Raw genomic sequence first — 19,781 nt, 5'->3', positions numbered from 1 at the left:
GCTATATGGGCCGCGGCGGCCAAATTCTGAACTGGGGTTCGGTATACCTGCGTCGGCGGGAAGAGCTGGCGTCGACTAGACTCGGGAGCCCGCTGACGCACTTGCTCGTTGAGTGCTCGCTAGAGATTCTCCAGTCGAGTGCGCTCGGCCAAATTAGCCAAGCGCGCGTCCTCCAAGGCTCGGGCCTCGAGGGACTCTCCGACGATAGGAGTGCGGAGTGCGTCCGTGTTCCGGCGGCGAAGCTCCTCTCGCTGTAATGACGTGAGAGGTTCGGGGAGATACTCATCATGGGGACGCGACGGATCGCCCCCACCCGCGCCTCCATCAGCGCGAGGGAAACCGGGAGGATTGTGCGTTCCATCGACCGTCAGGATCTCAGCCGCTGGGTCGCTGCTGTCGCACTCGGATGCGGTCTCCGCGGAGCCAGTCGACAGGTCGAACAGGCCGCAGAGGGATTCGTCGGGCTCGATTGCCGCGACTTGCGGGGCGGCCGACGGGCGAGCCACGGCGTGCCTCACCCACCTCTGAAGTCTCGACCGACCGGAGCGCTTGCACCGGTGGGAGACAGAGCGGGGAGACGATACGGGGGCCGACCGATACTGGGTCGACGGCTGTCGCAGGAGGACGCCACGAACGCATGCGCGGAAATGCGTCGCACCGCGGACGGGGAGCGCGTCGATGTCGAGTGGCGCCTCCTGAAGCCAGGCGGAGTCGTCGGTGATGAACATGAGCGCGCCGAGGCGGATCTCGCGGCCCTCCATCAAAACTCCGCACGAAACCATGATCAAAGGGATCGGAAAAATCGCAACTTCTCCAATCAGGCGCTAAGATTCCTGCCCCACGGTGGGCGTCAACTGTCGTGGTTCTAACTCTGACAGTGATGTAGGAGGGTATGTATGGAGAGGTTAGATCTCAGCTATTGGGAAGTTGTAAACACACCAACATATACGAGTTCAGGCCCTTCGCGGAGGAAGTAACAGCCCTACGTCTCGGTGCCCGGAGACGGTCGACTGGATTACTGGCGTGTGAATAACAGAGGTGCGAACCCTTCATACTGAGGAGGGGGTGGCTTATATAGAGTTCGCCGACCCTCTCCTGTCCTCAGTAATGCAGGGTTTAAGGTACATTTAAGGTTGGGCGTTACTGGTAACGCCCCTAATAGAGTGCTACAATGACCATAAAGACTACTTAATAGCCGACCGTTTGCCTGCGGAGTGACTTCAGATCTCCTGGCGGTCGAGTGGCTAGCTTCATGGTCGAGTGGTAGCTTCTTGATCGAGTGTCTTAAACCCGTCGAGTGAGATACCTTCAAGTCAATTGAAAGATGACTTTTTTAGGGATGTCCTTGGGTAGGGCTCTTTGGATGGGTCCGTGCCCCTACGCTAGGTATATAGTTTCATCAGTGCCACCGCTCTACTCTAGACTCTACCCTAGGGACTGTCGAGAACGAGTTGCAGGGGCCAGAGATTTGCTGCTGATCGACTTGTCTGTGGGAAAAGAGACCGACGAGTCATGTGCGCAACAAAAGAAAAGAAATACTTGGCCGAGTGTACAAAAGTGACAGGGGCTGTTTGGACCAATGCCGACCCTATCAAAAATTTGGCTTGCCCGTCTGTCTTGGTGCCTGTTTGGATCAGCCCCGAAGAATGGACTCACCCAGAGGAGTTTCGAGCGCCGGAAGGATAACAGGAGAGCGAGACGGAGGACATGAGGCGCACCGCGGATCTTTTTCTTGCTTCCGCTACTCTGTGTGTTTGCTTCATTGGTTGCATTATCATTTCATCATAGTTGTTCACTCTTCGTGCATGTTCATCTCAGCACCTATTTTCATGCATACCCTTCTAGTGTATTGTATTAAATTAGTGTGGACTCACGCACCCTTCATGCACTCTACGAAACACCCAAAAATGGACCGAGAAGGGAATTTTTGCTCTCATGCACCCTACCAAACACACGAGTGATCTGTTTCCTTGCTACGAGACTCGTTGTCTGATATTCAATGACCTATGGGGTGATTAAGTGGTATCACCATTCAAATTTCTCAGTGTCTTTCCCTAAATTGTCATTTCTGGCGGTTTTAAAAAAGCTTATGTTAATTTCATCGTCTCAGTTCATCTTTTGAATTGAAACAAACCATGAGGGAAAAAAAAGAAGTATTCTAGTTTGGGACATGGAGTTTCTGCTCCCAAACTCAAATGCTCCCTCATAAACACTAACAAATACTCAATAAACATTCATATAGAAAATTCGTTAGTGTTCTGGACAAAAGAAAATTGCATGAGGATGGTTGAGAAGTTAAATATTCAATCAAAAAAAAATAAAATCTGTGAAGAATGTTCTAACAAATACTCAACAAGAAATTTGCATGTATATAGAAAATTCGTTAGTGTTCTGGACAATTTTTTTAATGTGATTCTTATTTATTTTGATTTTACTATTCAGGAGGGAGCATTTGAGCTCGCCAGCAGAATGACACTTTCGTTCCAGTTTGGCACTACTTGGACTCCACTTGAATTTTCTTAGGAGAAAAGAGTCTCAGAATTCGACATTTAGCTTACTACTCTCCTTGTAAAGCGTCCGTCTATGCATCAATTGACAGTCTTATTTTTCACTGTGGACACTTTTCCAAAATGCTTTACTCAAATGAGGGAGTAAGGGACAAAGTAACATATGTATTCCTCAAAAAAAGACACATGCATAAAGTTTTTGAATACTCCTCGAGTATTGCCTATGAAAGCAAGGTGTACCATTTACTCGGAGCTGCCAGGGAGTGTCACCCCCTTGTATTGCCCGTGCCAAAATCGACAATGTTGCCTTCGTTTACAATGCGCCATTACTAACGAGTCGTGTCACACTCACACACGCACATATCCATTGTGTTTCCTCTCCATTGCATTTGTGTTGGTTGCTTCATGTAACTTGTGCGCGTGCGAACATGTAAATTATGTGTCGGTTCTAATCCATGAGAGGGTGAGTATCCAATGCCCTCATTCATCACAAGCCACCATCCTCCTGCACTAAAAAAGTATAATTTAAACGTTTCAGAAAATTCTGAAACATTTCATGGATGTCATAAGACATCTGTTTGCGACCCCTACAAACTTCAGATCAAAATTCATTTCACACATGGAGAAAGAAAATGAAAACTTCATGTTGAGCGTTGTCAAGAAAATCGGACATTGTGAACCAATTTGTGTTTAGATGGTAGGGAGGAAGTGGTATCCCAGTCTATTCAAGTTGAAGCCCTGGACTTGACGCCAATGCTTGCATTTTTCTTAAGTTATTTCAGGCCTTCAGGAAGTTTTTGTGAAATATGACATTCTTGTCTACTTCGAAGATGTCGGTGAAGACTTCATCAATCTTAAAATGACGAGCCAGCCTAGTTTTTTGGATATGCTCATAGGGGTTGGATGTCTGTGCGTCGTCCATAATGGTGAATCTATGTTCGTATGCATCTATGCCGTGTTAAAAAAAAATCTAGCACTAATGGTGTCATGAAAAATACAAAAGCAAAAAACGACACTGCAAACATCTGGATTTGGCTCTTATTTTTCTTGACGTGTAATTCGGATACGATTTTTAGGATTGAATACACATCTTTTATGAAAATCCGCAAACAATAAAACATTTAAATGGGTTTTTAAAAACAGGAGCTCAGCTTGGGCGCATGTAATGAACGAGCGCACCAGATATTTCCCCTTTGATCCATGTAGCGTGTTGGTTGACTAATATAGGCTGGTAGTGCTTCTCATGAGACATGGGGTGGGAGCGTTGAAGGAACAGAGGGGGTCGGCGAGTGAAGAAGTGAAGACACACGGGACATGAACTTATGAGGCTGGTCATAGCGGGAGTAACATAACATATCCCGAGACAAGTTTGCTTATGTGACAACTAGTTAATGAGAAGAAAGGTGTTTGGAGTAACATATTATGTTACCATCACATAGCGTTTTCCAAAAAAAATTGAGTCTACAAGCCAGTAAATACAACTATATATGTTACTATCTATATGATATTTTGCACTATAAGGATAGTAACATAGACCACTATCATATGTATGACACTAATCTAAGTTACTCTTCATTATGACCAGAGAGAAAGACAATGGTGATGAGGAGAGCAGTTTTGGAGCCTGAATAATGGCCCCGGCATCCAAACGTCATGGCCGGACGAAAGGCTGGCCAATGGCACATGATCCTCAGCCTACTCTCGGCTCTCGCTCTGGGAGTGTCACACTCACAGGCCTGGCGCGGGCCAAAGGACGGCAATGCTTGCGATAGCTTCGTCCCGAAGGCTGCCTGCTCGCGTCGTTCCTGCCATGCTGCAGCGGCCTTCATCACGGCTTTTCCTTTATATGTAGCCGTAGCCTGTAGTAGCCCAGCTCCTGCTCGTAGGCGTGTGTCCATGTCTGCTTGCTTGTGGATTCAAGCAAGTGGGTATGTGTATGCGTCTTGTATGCATCTGCATGTAGACGTGTGTTCATGCGTGGCGATTGTGCGGACACCAGGGCAACAGTGATCCGTGATGTGTGTGCAAGGTCGTGTCCGATCGAGGTGCCACTGCTCTACCCTAGGAGCAAAAAAATTTGCTGCTGATCGAGTTGTCTGTGGGAAGAGAGACCGACGAGTCATATGCGCAACAAAAGAAACGGAATACAGTACTTTTGCCGAGCGTACAAATGTGAAAGAGCACGTACGAGACTTTATCTTGACACGACATGGTGATTGACCCGAGCGTGCAGTGCTACGATGTCGTCCGGGTCGAAGGAGAATACAGTACTTGAGCACCGCGTGAGGCGACGGAGCAGCTCCGCGCGTGTGAAGGAAGGAGACGAGACACGCGCGCTGCCCGGCTGGGATCAGGGAAACGGGTTTGACCTTTTTCTTCAAGATCACTTTTGGTCCAAGTGCTAAACATTTAACCCTGATTCAAAACTTTTGCCCCGGATATGGTCTTTTTTTTGCGGGTGAATATGGCCTTTTCAGTACTGTCGTACATGGCGGCGGCGGGATTTAACGGGGTACCACCAGGGGCGGAGAAAATCCCCAAGCACACCGGGCTTGACAACTAGGTGCGATGACATTTGATGCACTTTGCCTACATCTAAGGCTATTTATAATGAGGAGTAACATATATTAATATCATGCATATAATACTATTTTCATTGTGCATACTCCCTTTCTCTCAATTTACAGGGCGTGCGCGTATCTCTAGATCGTCAATTTGACCAACCTAATACAAGTCATATATTATAAAAAATATACCAATGTAAACTTTAGATGTTTTATTTTCAAACGCTATAATTTTTATGTTATATAGTTCATATTAGGATGATAAAATTGACAACCTAGATATACGCGCAGGACTTATAAACTGAAACGGAGGAAGTAGTACTCCCTCCGGTCCTTTTTACTCCGCACATTAGCTTTGTGTGAAGTCAAAGTTTGTTAAGTTTGACCAAATTTATATTAGAAAATATTAACATTTATAACATCTAATAAATATAATATGAAAATATATTCCGAGATGAATCTAATAATAAATGTGTTGTTATGTGAATGTTAATAATTTTTTGTATAAACTTGGTCAAAGTTGGATGAGATTGACTTCAGACAAACCTAATATGCAGAGTAAAAAGGACCGAAGGGAGTATCATAGATGGTCATATTTATTGTCATGCATGACACAAAATAGCATAGAATTTAACATGATACGGTATCTACCTATGTTACTCTAACCCTCTCTCTCTTATTTAATTATGTGCCACATAAGCATGTTTGCTAGTTCCAAGTGCATGTTACCGGTTATGTTAGGCTAGTCATAGTGGGAGTAACTTAGCAAGTAACATAGCGCACTCTGAATTTTTTTTGCTTATGTGACATGTAATTAATGAGAAGTGTAACATAATATGTTACTGTAACATAGCGTTTTTCAAGACAAGATGAGTCTACAAGCTAATTAATGAAGTCCTCTATGTCACTACTACTATGTTACTTTGCAATATGAAGGTAGTAACTTAGACTAGTGTCATAACTTTTTGCATATGCATGACACTAGTATAAGTTACTCCGCACTATGACCAGCCTTACCCCACTATGGTCAGCCTAATGGATGACCTTGACTTGCCTGCGTTGTTACAAGATTCGGTGTCCGATTTCCCTTTTAATAATGCATTCCATAGCATAGATCAATCAAAGTCCATGGAAAAAACAATTAGAAAACATGGGCAAAAAATATTCATCATCACACTAGGCTATTAGGCTGGATAGAACATGCATAACACTGGTAGAAAAAGGGCCTGTTGTCCCGGTTCGTAAGGGCCTTTAGTCCCGGTTCAAACCAGAACCGGGACTAAAGGCTCTCCACGTGGCCGGTCCACCTTTAGTCCCAGTTGGTAACACCAAACGGTACTAAAGAAAATTTTCTGATTTTTTTTGAATTTTTTTATTTTCAAATTTCTGAATTATTTTAACCTCTAATCTCTAATCACCCCTCATCACTGCTCAATTTAATCTCTAATCACCCCTCATCATTCCAAATCATCTAACTTCCCGGACGGTCACCCATCCTCCCACTCCCCCAGCCTGAGCACGCTTAACTTCCGGATTCTATTCTCCCTCGTTTTCAAGTCTGCACTCGTTGTTTTCCTGACAATAGTAAGATGTCAATCCTATTAACCCTCAGGAGTTTAGCTTGAGCATGAAGTCACACATTTCACTGTTTGAGTTTGAAACTATTGTTTTAAAAAACAATAATTTTTTAGTAACACTAATATTTCTTGAATAAGTAGTTTGACCATTGTTTGACCACAGTTTGACCATAGTTTGACCAGATTTCACCAAAATTCAAAAAAACTGAAATAATTATTTAATAACACTAATATTCTTGAATAATTATTTAGTAACACTAATACTTCTTGAATAAGTAGTTTGACCATTGTTTGACCACAGTTTGACCATAGTTTGACCAGATTTGACCAAAATTTAAAAAAACTGAAATAATTATTTAATAACACTAATATTCTTGAATGATTATTTAGTAAAACTAATACTTCTTGAATAAGTAGTTTGACCATAGTTTGACCAGATTTAATGAAAATTAAAAAAACTGAAATTTGAGCATAACTTTTTTTCCTTTTGGAATCTGAGGATTCTACAAATTTGCAAACAGGCCGTAGGCGCTCTCCATCGGATGTAACTTTTCGAGTAGATGATTTTTCATATAAAAAACTTTTTAATCCGAGTTCGTATGCAAAAGTTATGCCTATTTTACAAATTCCAGAGAGATTTTGTAAATAAAGTTGAAATTCATATTTGTAAATTTTCCCAACAACTAGACCACATGTCACATGGGAAACTTATTTTATTTTATTCTTTTGACATTTCCATCATTTTCTTTTGTTTTTTCTAAAACTGAAAAGGCGGTCCATGGGGGGAGAGTTTGAAAATGGGACCTTTAGTACCGATTCGTACCATGAACCGGTACTAATGCCTCAAAGCCCATTAGTCCCGGTTGGTGGCACCAACCGGGACTAAAGGTCTAACCTTTAGTACCGTGCCACCAACCGGGACTAATGGGCATCGCACCCTTTAGTCCCGGTTCGTGGCACGAACCAGGACTAATGCCTTAACCGCACGAACCGGGATAAATGCACCCATTGGTCCCGGTTCTAGACTGAACCGGGACTAATGGGCTTAGGCCAACTCCACCGCGCGACCCTATCCTGTCCGGCCCCGTCCGTTTGGGGTAAAAGGGACAAAAAAGGCGGCCCAGCGTGCGGGAGCAAACGGACTTTTGTCCGCTTTGTGTCCGCTTTCGACCCATCCCCGACCCAAACTTGCGCCGGTTTTGGGATGAAACGGACAGCGCGCGGACGGGCGGGACGCGCGCGCTTGTCCTCCCCTGGCCCGCCTGTCGGTGGAAGAAATCAAAAAAACCTCGACGGCCATTTGGCGCCATTTCCCCCAAACCCTCCCACGTCCCTCCCGCCGCCCCCCCTCTCTCTCCCGTCCATGGCCAACGCCCCGCCGAGTTCCGGCGGCCTGGCCGTCGACCCGACCACAAAGGTGAAGAAGAAGGCGCCAAGGAAGCCGCGGTCGGAGTACACGCCGGAGGAGATCGCCAAGTTGGACGCGGAATCGGCGAAGAGGAGGGATCGGAGAGCGGCCGTCAAGATGAATGCCGCCGCGGCCAAGTTCGCCGCCCGGCGCGAGGAGCTGGAGGCCGCACGGCGCAAGGCCGCTGCCGACGAGAAGGAGGACCTCATCAACAAAGTGCACGCCATCCTCATGCTTGGCATGGGCCGTCCGGCGGGGTTCCATGCAGCGGCCGTCGGCCCGGCTAGCACAGGCTCGTCGGCCGCCCGGGCTACGCACTGCCCGTCGCCGACGTCGCGCGCCGCGCCCATGTCGCCTGGCTTTCCTCCACCCAGGCACGACGGCCAGACCCATTTCTCGGCGTCGCCGGACGTGGCTTGTTCGCGCCGTCCACACCACGCCCCGCCGGCCGCTGGCTGTGTTGCCGGCGAGGAGAACTATTCATTTTGGAGGCTGGCTGTGTTGCCGGCCGCTGGCTGTGTTGCCGGCGATGGTCGTGTAGGCCGCTGGCTTTGTTGCCAGCGTGATGAACTCGGGTCGTGAACTGGGGCTTGGCATTTGAAACGTCCTTTTTTTTTAAATAGACGCGGACAGGATGGGGCAAAAGGATGCGGCCGCGCGTTGGGCGTACGGCCACCGCATCCCAGGACAGGCCCGGACACGACCCCAAATACCTACCCGAAGGGACAAAAACCGGACAAAACGGACGTCCGTTTGGGGTCGCGCGGTGGAGTTGGCCTTACCCGGCCTGGACCAAAGCCTCCTTTTCTACTAGTGTAAGGAGATGTGATAATATTAATCATCTGGAATTTTGGGCTGCAATTGTCGGCTTGCCGCTGTGGATCTACAGCGATTTGCTTGCCCCTGGCGTCCGTCGGCCGAGCTATACACAAACATACGTGAGATGCGAGTTGGAAATACCAACTCAGAAGAGACGTGGCATATGTGGTGTGCGGCTGTTGTCTCTATACAACAACGTAAGTGGCTAATGTTGCTAGAAAAACTTACGTGACTAACCAAGTCATAATTTAAGCATGTGCGTAAAGTAATTTGATTGTGGGGTTTTGGGCCTCTTGTTTGGTTATCCGCATTACATTATTCAATGGGGTCATCCTAGATTTTTTTTGGGTTCAAGTCAAGCAAACACATACCTATATGTATATGTTGGTGGCCGAGAAAATCTGTTGGGATCACTTGAACACAATATTTGTACGTTGGTTAGTCACATTGCAGTCAACTCATAGACATCAATAGCCTAAATAGCATGTTGCGATGTATTGAATCGTAGTTAGCGTGCTCGTGCTTAATGGGAGAGAGAGAGAGAGGGAGAGAGAGAGAGACAGTGCAAATCGTGAGATGTTCTTCTTCACAATGCTAGCAATTGTCAGGCAAGTGCGGTCCACTATCCCGCGGATACCTTTGCGCCTGCCTTTTTGCCATGCCTGAATTGCCTGACAAAAATGCCCGTCTTCTTGCTCGTGTTAGTTCTCTTCGTCATCCTTGACTGGAGTGTCGGTGACGGAGACATGAAATTTTGCTAATGAGTTCACTAAGGATTTGGGGCATGAACTAACTATTGTATGCGATGGCGGAGCTTGCTATAAAAATCCAATCTAACTCACCAAAAAATCCTTCACAATTTATCGAAGGCTTCCCCCCTCCTTGGTATGTGCTTAGCTCTACCTCTGATTGTTTGTACAATCTCATTCTCCCTCCGTCTCAAAATAAGTGACTCAACATTGTATTAAGATTAGTATAAAGTTAGTACAAACTTGAGTCATTTATTTTGGGACGGAGGGAGTATAATCTAGCAAATTATAACACTAAAATGATAAAAATAAATTAAGAACCAAACTATCGGACCACATACAAATAGTTGGGACAATTGCCCTCAGTTGTTTCTACACACTGATTTTGCCCTTACTTTTCGAGTTTGCTCAGTTTTTTCCTTACTTTCCTCTGAGGCCGTCCGGATGCCCTTCTATCAAGATTCCTTCCTATCAAAGACATTTAATCGTTACTTTGGACCAAACTGCCCCAGGTACCTGGCAAAGGGGCTATGCGACTTACACGTGGGATCTGGCCTTGAAAACAGAACAAAATAATTAAAAAGAATTAATCAGGACCACCGTTCTCTCTCTCAGTTACGCTTGGGACCCACATGATAAAAGGAAAAAAGCCCATGGTGAGTAGATTTGTGTTGATTGCTTGATAGCCTTTGTGGGTTGCTTGATAACCTTCATGGGCTGTACTTCAACCTAACATGAGTAGTATGTCATGAAAGGATGATACCCTGTACTTACCATCAACGGTTTCACACTATATTCCAAAAATAATATATTTCCTCTTGGCAATAATAAGAAAATCCACTTTATAGCAACTATAATCACGTGTTAGTGATGAAATGAGCTAACATATGAGCATATCACCATCTCAATATTGGTAATCACACAACCTCTTTTCTTAATATTAGCCCTATAAAAACATGTATTAGAACTGAAAGTTATAGTGACATGCCCGCTCTTTCATGTATTTGAAAGTTCGTGCTTTCCTTATACTAGATGAAACCCTATGCTTTTCAGAGACGACCTTGCAGAAAGTATGTTTTTATAGTAATCAACACTCTTCAAATAACTTTAGTAAAGCAACATAATGAAGTTTAATAATTGTAATTTTTATTCGAAACAAAATAATGAATGTGCCTTATGATTTACATATATTGTTCTAACACCTCTAGGTAAAAAGTGATATCCAGGCACCGCTAGTGGAAAAAACTCAACAATCAAATCACAAGTGCCAAAGTTAGCAATCAACACGCGACCTATTTGTAAAATACACCGCTAAAGTAATAATATTGTCTGGTAATAGTTGTTCATCACAAATAATATTTGTCTAATCATCGTAGAATAATTGTTTCGGACGACGAAACGCCATAGAAGCTCCATTGGACTGAGGCAATTGTGTTGACATAGTGTCTTTTTTATGATAGCAGAATATAACATGACTCTAATATATGAAGAGTTGAATAACATACATGAAAAATAATTAACGAAGCTTTTTGACCAAATGGCATGCGATTTCTACAACCTAGGAAACAAATGATGCGGGTAGAAAGAATTAGCAAAATGTGATGATGCAGAACAATTAAAATACAGAATATTTGACGGGTGGCCAAAATGGACATATTATTGCGTAGCCCAAAATGACAAAGATAAACAACCAAATTGTGATCCTGGCAGATAGTTCAAAACAATTCTAGAGATAAAAAGGAGTATTGAGGTAGGCGAAGGGATAATTTACCCCCAATAATTGCAATTAACTCAAACTAGGAGATTTAGTTAGTGGTTAAACGCGAGATGCTCTTCTTCACAATGCTAGCAGTGGAGCAGGCAAGTGCGGTCCACTATCACGCGGTTACCTTTGCGCCTGCCTTTCTGTCGTGCCTGGATTGCCTGACAAAAATGCCTGTCTTCTTGCTCGTGTTAGTTCTCTTCATCGTCCATGACTGGAGTATCAGTGACGGAGACAGGAAATTTTGCTAATGAGTTCACTAAGGATTTGGGGCATGAACTAACTATTGTATGCGGTGGCGGAACTTGCTAAGAAAATCCAATCTAATTCGCCAACAGTATGTGCTTAGCTCTACCTCTGATTGTTTGTACAATCTCATACTGTCTAGCAAATTATAACACTCAATTGATAAAAATAAAGAACCAAACTATCATACCACATGCAAAAAGTTGGGACAATTGACCTCAGTTGGTTCCTACACACTGGTTTTGCCCTTACTTTTCAAGTTTGCTCAGTTTTTCCTTTACTTTCCTCTGAGGCTGTCCGGATGCCCTTCCGTCAAGATTCCGTTTGGTCAAAGGCCTTTGGTCGTTACTCTGGACCAAACTGCCCCAGGTACCTGGTAAAGGGGCTATGCGACTTACACGTGGGATCTGGCCTTGAAAACAAAACAAAATAATTAAAAAGAATTAATCAGGACCACTGTTCTCTCTCTCGGTTACACTTGGGACCCACATGATAAAAGGAGAAAAAAAAGTCCATGATGAGTAGATTTGTGTCGGTTGCTTGATAGCCTTTGTGGGTTGCTTGATAGCCTTCGTTGGTTGTACTTCAACCTAACTTGAGTAGTATGTCATGAAAGGATGATACCATGTACTTACCGTCAACAGTTTCACACTATATTCCAAAAAGAATATATTTCGTCTTGGCAATAATAAGAAATTCCACTTTATAGCAACTATAATCATGTATTAGTGATGAAATGAGGTAACATATGAGCATATCACCATCTGAATATTGGTAATCACACAACCTCTTTTCTTAAATATTAGCCCTATAAAAACATGTAATAAAACTGAAAGTTACAGTGACATGCCCACTCTTTCATGTATTTGAAAGTTCGTGGTTTCCTTATACTACATGATACCCTATGCTTTTCACAGACGACCTTGCTAAAAGTATGTTTTTGTAGTAATCAACACTCTTATAATAACTTTAGTAAAGCAACATAATGAAGTTTAATATTTGTGATTTTTATTTGAAACAAAATTCTAAATGTGCCTTATGATTTACATATATTGTTCTTCTACCTAACACCTCTAGATAAAAAGTGATATCCAGCCAGTGCTAGTGGAAAAAAGTCAACAATCAAATCATGGACGCCAAAGTTAGCAATCAACACGCGACCTATTTGTAAAATACATTGCTAAAGTAATAATATTGTCTGGTAATAGTTGCTGATCACAAATAATATTTGTCTAATCATCATAGAATAATTGTTTCGGACAACGGAACACCATAGAAGCTCCATTGGACTGAGCCAATTGTGTTGTTATAGTGTTTTTTTATGGTAGCATAATATAACATGACTCTAATACATGAAAAATAGTTAACGAAGCTTTTCGACAAAATGGCATGCGATTTCTACAACCTAGGAAACAAATGATGCAGGTAGAAACAATCAGCAAAATGCGACGATGCAGGACAATTAAAATACAGAATATTTGAAGGGTGGCCAAAATGGACATATTACCGCATAGTACATAGTGACAAAATTAAACAATAAAATTGTGATCCTTGCCAATAGTTCAAAACTATTCTAGAGATAAAAAGATGTATTGGGGTGGGCGAAGGGATACTTTACCCCCTATAATTGCAATTAACTCAAAGTAGGAGATTTATTTAGTGGTTAAAATTAAAATAATAATAATGATGTGGCGGATGCATGCGACAAAAAATGATGTGGCGGTATTGTTGAGGTGGGCATGCTTGATGTTGAAATCAATAGAGTTAGTGGGGATTAACTCTGTTAGAGCGTCCACAACTGACACCCAAAATGTCTAATTGGACATCATGATTACTGTCCGGATAGAAGAGAGAAGGAAAAAGGTACCCAAACGGACCCCCACTATGACCGGGCTGTCCGGAAATCTCCATATCTATACCAAATATGAGGAGATGTCCGGGGATGTCCAGGAAGCCCTCCACGTAGGATTTTGCCCACCCCGGACCACTTTTGCTCTTTTGTTATTCTTTCTTTTCTCTTTCTCTCTCCATCCACACTAATCCCATACATTTGACCAGAGAATATGAGGAGAATGCAGGGGACACAGTTGCATGCATGCATAAATGGAGGGCCAAAATAGACATGCCCAGTAACTTATCAGGCATGTCCGCTGACGTTTGGGGATCGGTATTAGGCAATCGTGGTTGTAGATGCTCTTACATATATAGGATATAGGATTCCCAACGCCCCATAGTATATTTACAAATGAAAAGTATACCGGATCAGTTTTTTTGATTAAAAGAACAACTATATTAGATCGCCTGCTTAATAGATAATTATCTTTGCATAAGAAATTGCTCATGTGGCTGCAGGTATTGCTAACTAGACAAAGTGGCGCGCTCCGCTGCGCCCGGCCATGAGCGAGTAGTTTGTATGCGATTTTAGATGACGTGAGCTTCAGTGATGGGCTGAGTAGTGTGTGTTTGTGTGAGAACGGCGTTTCGGTGCCCGGGTGCATCTGCATCCGGTTAAAAAAAATTCATAAAAAAATCAGAAAAAATCAAAAAATTCCAAAAAAATTTGGGTGATAGACAATTTGATGCGTGAGGTAAGCTTTAATTTTCAAAACATTTGGACTTCTGTGCAGCTCTCAGCAAAAAAGACAAATCAGACCAGAACAGTATATGAACAGTACACATTTTTACAGATCTCCGATTTGTCTTTTTTGCTGAGAGCTGCATAGAAGTCCAAATGTTTTGAAAATTGGAGCGTACCTCACGCATCAAATTGTCCACCACCCAAATTTTTTTTGGAATTTTTGGAATTTTTCTAGTATTTATTTTGATTTTTTTCGTGAGCGCAGATGCAGATGAGCTCGGGCTCAGATTCGAATTTTCCGTGTTTGTGTGTCTTACTTTTTATTTTAGTATTCAGCCAAGCGCATATATACTTCCTCCCCTGAACAAAGCTCCAGCAAAAGAACAAACCCAAAAAACCATCGACCATCGAAGAGCTGGCCTAGGACAAGTCATATTCCGCGTGTAACGCGTGGAATAGCTATGTAAACACATTCCTGCATCGTTTTCAAAATTAATTCATGTTTTGAAAACTAGGGACAATTTTTAAATGCAGGAACATTTTAAAAATTCAAACATCAATTCATAAATTTGTGGGCAATTATTTAATTCTAAGACATTCTAGAGCACATAAAATTTTCTGCGCAGAGGACAAAGCATATTAAAAATCAGACCTGGGTCACCAAACATACAACCCAAGGATAAACGTAAACACATGCAGCTTCTCTCTTTAAGAAATCATAAACACGGCCAGCTAAACCCCACAACCGGGCCCACATGTCATTTAGTGCACCACTTAACTAAGGGTTTTCTTTTTTGAGGGCACCCGCTTAAGTCAGCTGCCCCCAAATGGCCAAATTCCCGAAATTCAACTCCAAACTGTGTTTAAAAAAACTGCACACCCGCCCTATCACCCGTTGTGCGGCTAGTTCACGACCCATCTAGCAGGCCGACTTTTCAGTCAAAAAGAGTTAGGAGTGGGCTGACAGAACTAACACAATCGCCGACAAATCCACGCACCAGCGATAAGGCCTCCCCTAAAAACCACAACATTGAGGCCCACATGTCAGCGACTGCGAACCACCTAATAGCCTCACCGTTGGCCAATCTAGCCACACATAATTTTGAAGGAGATTAGCAAGTATAGATGTACCTGCATAATGAACCAGTTTTTCATCCAGACATGTGATGCATGCTCTATCTTTTACACAATCATGCGAAATAGCATGTTAATTGCTAGCCACTGTAATAAATTCTTGCGTTCTTAGACACATATGGATAACGTAAGAGGAAAAGGGTGAACTATTGGTTGATGATCCTTCAATTTTTCATGTAGTTGCATTTACTTGGTCTCGATCTCTCTTAGATAATAGGAAAAACAACGGTTCAATTTTCTTGTGTATTTTTGCCTATCCTATCTGGGCATCATTGCCTTGAAAGGTGTCATGTTTTAACATTATTTACATGCTTCACCTTATTATTGTTCAATGTGATAATGCTGTTTTCAAACTTCTCGCAAAAACAAGCGTAAGACGAATTCATTCTAGTTAGATATGCGACTTCTTAGCTCCATAACGTTGGACATATATAATATACCACTTCTCACCCATCAAGTGGCTGCATAAAGGTTTCTCTTGCAAATTGGCAGAGGCATGCTATCTATTTATTGTTGCTTAAATAAGGCAATGTGGTGAAGTTTTAATACTATGTTTCCTTTCAATATGGTATAGCAGTTTTGTAAAATGTTGAATAAATCTTGTAAGGTTTCATTCTCTTGCATCTAGAAGATAGGGAGAAAGTTTAATAATATGCATGCCTTTTCTCGAAGTGCTTTGTTTGGAGTAAATTTTTCATAGCAGACACTTCAATCCAGTTTTTGCACCAAACACTTCGATCCACCCCCTCGGTGAAAAATTACAATACGCCCCGAAGAATTCCACCTTGCTAACTTTCCCAAACTCAAAGTGAAATGCCTAAGTGTTTTTCTCTTTAGGCTAAGAAAAAAAATTAGATCTGGTTTTTAGTTGGTGACATTAATGATAGAACTCAACTTTTGTTTGGTCGGGCCAGACTTGATTATTTAGGCATTGTTCCTTGCATTTGGATTTCGGTGACATTCTTTACGGTCAACCAATTGATGAGGAGAACCCGACTATAGTTGAGCAAAGCAGAGCGCATCATTCTATCTATATCTTAACTTGGTGAAATTAACAGGAGGTGTGATCATATATCAGACTTTGTGAGCTTTTAGGCACCCACTATAAGTTGTTTGGATCTTTTTTACCGTTAGTCAATTTTTTGACCGTTGGACCAAAATTGGACAACGTCGGTACTTTCTCCTACCTCCAGCTAGGTGTCTCCCCCTTCCTCTTATCTGCATGATGCAATGCCAGCCCAACCGCCCGTTGCCACTACACGTGGCAGGTGGCACTCAAATGTGCCCGCCTGTATGTCTTTACCCTCAACCATCCTTTTAAACCACCTACATCTCTTTTTTTTCGAAGGCGACATGTCCTCCCCATCCTTCTCCTGGCCCATCAACCTTTGACTCCTTTCAGCTAGGAACGCCACTGCAACATCGTCCTCAGCTCTGAGTCACTGTCGGCTCGACATTTCCTCCATTGAACTGATTAACTCGAATTGCAATTCCATGCAAGTTAGATATATCAAATAAGGAGTTTTTTTTCATGCATGAGGACTTAGCAAAGCTCGAGTGGCTAGCAGCGCCTGTCTACTCGCCGCCACCTGGATCCGAAGCTTGAGGCTCCCCCGACATTCTTATTTCTTCTAAGTGCCGACTTGGGATGCCTCGAGTTCGCATTTTTTTTGTTTTTTATGCATGTTTTATCTACTCAGGTCTTCGATTATTACATTTTTCTACCTTGAACTTTATAATTTGACACATACTCCCTCTGTAAACTAATATAAGAGCGTTTAGATCACTATTTTAGTTATCTAAACGCTCTTATATTAATTTACGGAGGGAGTATATTCCAGTAAAAAAAAAGAGAAATTCGGAAATATCTTAATTTGCCATGAATGCAAGCGTACAGATCAGAGAGAGCTGTGCATGCGTACACCCAAAGCGGAGTAGAAAGACAAAAAAACCTCTGCTTTTCCTTCGGCAGGGCGAGCACGCCGTCGAGGCGGAAGCCACCAAGCGCAACGCGATGCCTTCCTCCCGCCCCTCCTCCCCCTCGCCCCCCATCGTCCTCCTCAGCGACAGCGACGACGAGGACGCCGCCGCCGCCTCCGCCGCGCTCTCGGGGCCCGCCGCCGAGCGCATCGCGTCGTCCCTAGTCACGCAGGCCGACGTCGACGCCGTCTGCAGGAAGCACGGCGTCCCGAGGGAGTTCGCCGCGCGCCCCGCCGGCGACCTGCGCGCGTGCAGCGCGCCTCCGCCGGGGGCCGTCTGCGTGTACGCCCACGCGCTGGAGGCTGGGGTGCGCTTCCCGCTGCACGCCTTCTTCCGCGACACGCTCGCCCACTTCGGCCTCGCGCCGGGGCAGCTCGCGCCCAACGGGTGGCGCGTCCTGGTCGGTTTCTTCGCACTCTGCCACGAGGCCGGCGTGCGGCCGTCGGTGCCGCTGTTCCGGCACTTCTTCAAGCTGCTCACCGTAACCAGGAAGGGCGGCTGGTACTGGTTCGGCTCCAGGGCAGAGGCCGGAGTGCTCTTCGCTGGCCTGAAATACAACAAGTCTGACAGAGAGTGGAAAGGGGGCTTCTTCTTCCTGACGTCGCCGGAGCCGTGGCAGTGCCCCGTGCTTTGGGGCGAGCCCCCGTCCAAGCGCTTCCCCGCAGATCCGGTGCTAACGAGCCAGCTGAAGCAGTCGGCGAAAAAGCTGCTGGAAGTACACGGCGTCGCGGTCGATCTCCGGGCTTACCTCCGTAAGGCAAATCTTGCTGCGGCCTTCTCCTCCAACCTCGCCGGCGCATCACCTCCGCCTTCTCCTCCTTCTACTGTTCCCAAAGGTAAGCCCTCTACTCCCGATTCCTCTTGTCCAATGACTGTTGGAGATGCTCCCCGCGAAAGGTATTTCACTGTTGTTTTTGCGCCAGGGATGGATCCACCTGCCCGCGAAATGACTGACAGTATGCCAGTGGGGAGGACGGCGGCGCCGGCGGCAGGGACGGAGCAGGTGAAAGGCGAGGCGCACGGCGACACGCTTCCTATGACCGGAAAGAAGAGGAGACGGGAGGAGGTAACTGCAACAGACGGGCTTGGCTGCGCCGCCCCGGTGTCTGACCCGCATGCCCCACCGTCGCCGCCGAGCTTTGACCCGCGGTCACCGCACTCGCCCGTACCCGAGACACACGACGGAGATAGCGCTGACTGGAAGGCCGCGCGGAAGGTCCTAGATGGCATCATCACGCCGTCGCGGGAGCTCCAATTCGCGACGTCGAAGCCCTCCGACGTCGTGGCGTCGAGCTACATAGCAATGCTCCAGGTATACATTTCCAAACAATTCGTTCGTCCGTAGATGTATGTCCGGACACAGATATTCCAGTAGAATCACATTGTTTGTGTCTTGTGTGTGCCGTTCGGCGGCGTGTTCAGGCCGCGAACTACGCGACCTTCTCCATGACCTGCGCGCTGGAGCTGGACGAGAAGCTGGTGGCGCTGGAGCGCGACAACCTGGCGCTGTGGGAGCAGCTGGAGAAGGAGAAGGCGGCGAGGCAGGCAGTGGAGGCGGAGCTGGAGAGGGCAAAGCGGGCAGCTGAGGCGGAGCGAGAGCGCGCCAAGGCGACGGCGGTGCAGCAGTTCTTGGGGTCGGAGGAGTACACGCGGCGGGTGGCGGAGCAAGCGCTGCCGGCGTACTTGCGCGGCGCCGAGGAAATGAAGCGCCTCGTGCTCCGGCACTACCCGCACCTCGACGCCGGCAAGCTGGAGCTGCCGATTGATTAGCTCGGTCTGATGATTAGTTGGAACTTGGGAGTCGTTTTTGTTGATCTTTTTGGAGTACATGGGGAAACTGCTCTAGATAGCAACATCATGTGCAGAGTTTTTTGCTGGGCCATGAGCTAGACATATGCCTATCCTAATTTGTTGGTGGTGGAAGGTTTGTTCACGGTCAAGATTGATTTCATGCTAATGATGATGTATGTGATATGCTAGCAAAATGTGGATTACTACTATCTTCGTCCCGGTGTATAAGTCATTCACGTAGTTTTGGGTCGACAATTTAACTATCTAAATATGTGTACTTTCTATGTACCATAATACTTGTAGCTGGGGAACTAAAACTTGGTTCTCCCAGCTACAAGTATTGTGGTACAGAAAGAGTATTATATGTGACAAAAAATATATATTTAGAAACTGCATCCATATAGAAATCTAGTGATATGCTTTTCATGACATATAACCTATATTTGCTAATAGTCCATCGACATTAAAGTTGGGAGTAAGTATTATTTTTGTGTTTTGAGGGTAACCAAATGCGGATAGCAAAATTGTTGGCCAGGGGGAGGGGAGGCTGCAGTCTTGACGCACAGCACCTCTTGTGTCGAATCAATACATTGGGTGAAATAATACCAGCGAGGACTGTCGCGATCCCTTGTAGATTATCACAAGCGCACGGCGATCTTCCATAGC

The 19,781-nt window shown here is 44.9% G+C and overlaps 1 protein-coding gene across 2 annotated transcripts; it reads left to right on the top strand.

Annotated features, from left to right (window-relative positions):
• Positions 1-17,282: 17,282 nt before the first annotated feature.
• LOC125520966 (uncharacterized) lies at positions 17,283-19,334 on the top strand. Of its 2 annotated transcripts, none has more exons than XM_087537519.1 (3): positions 17,283-18,160; positions 18,290-18,636; positions 18,747-19,334. In XM_087537519.1, the coding sequence occupies exons 1-3, from the start codon at positions 17,359-17,361 to the stop codon at positions 19,092-19,094; spliced, it is 1,497 nt and encodes a 498-aa protein (XP_087393645.1). In that variant the 5' UTR covers positions 17,283-17,358; the 3' UTR covers positions 19,095-19,334. The 2 variants fall into 2 exon arrangements, with proteins under 2 accessions (XP_087393645.1, XP_048541964.2); XM_048686007.2 differs by having other exon boundaries at positions 18,248-18,636.
• Positions 19,335-19,781: the final 447 nt, after the last annotated feature.

This window comes from Triticum urartu, chromosome 7A (genome assembly GCF_056163025.1).
Source record: "Triticum urartu cultivar PI428250 chromosome 7A, HENAU_Tu73, whole genome shotgun sequence".
NCBI lineage: Eukaryota > Viridiplantae > Streptophyta > Magnoliopsida > Poales > Poaceae > Triticum > Triticum urartu.
This window is presented reverse-complemented; position numbering and strand designations above follow the sequence as displayed.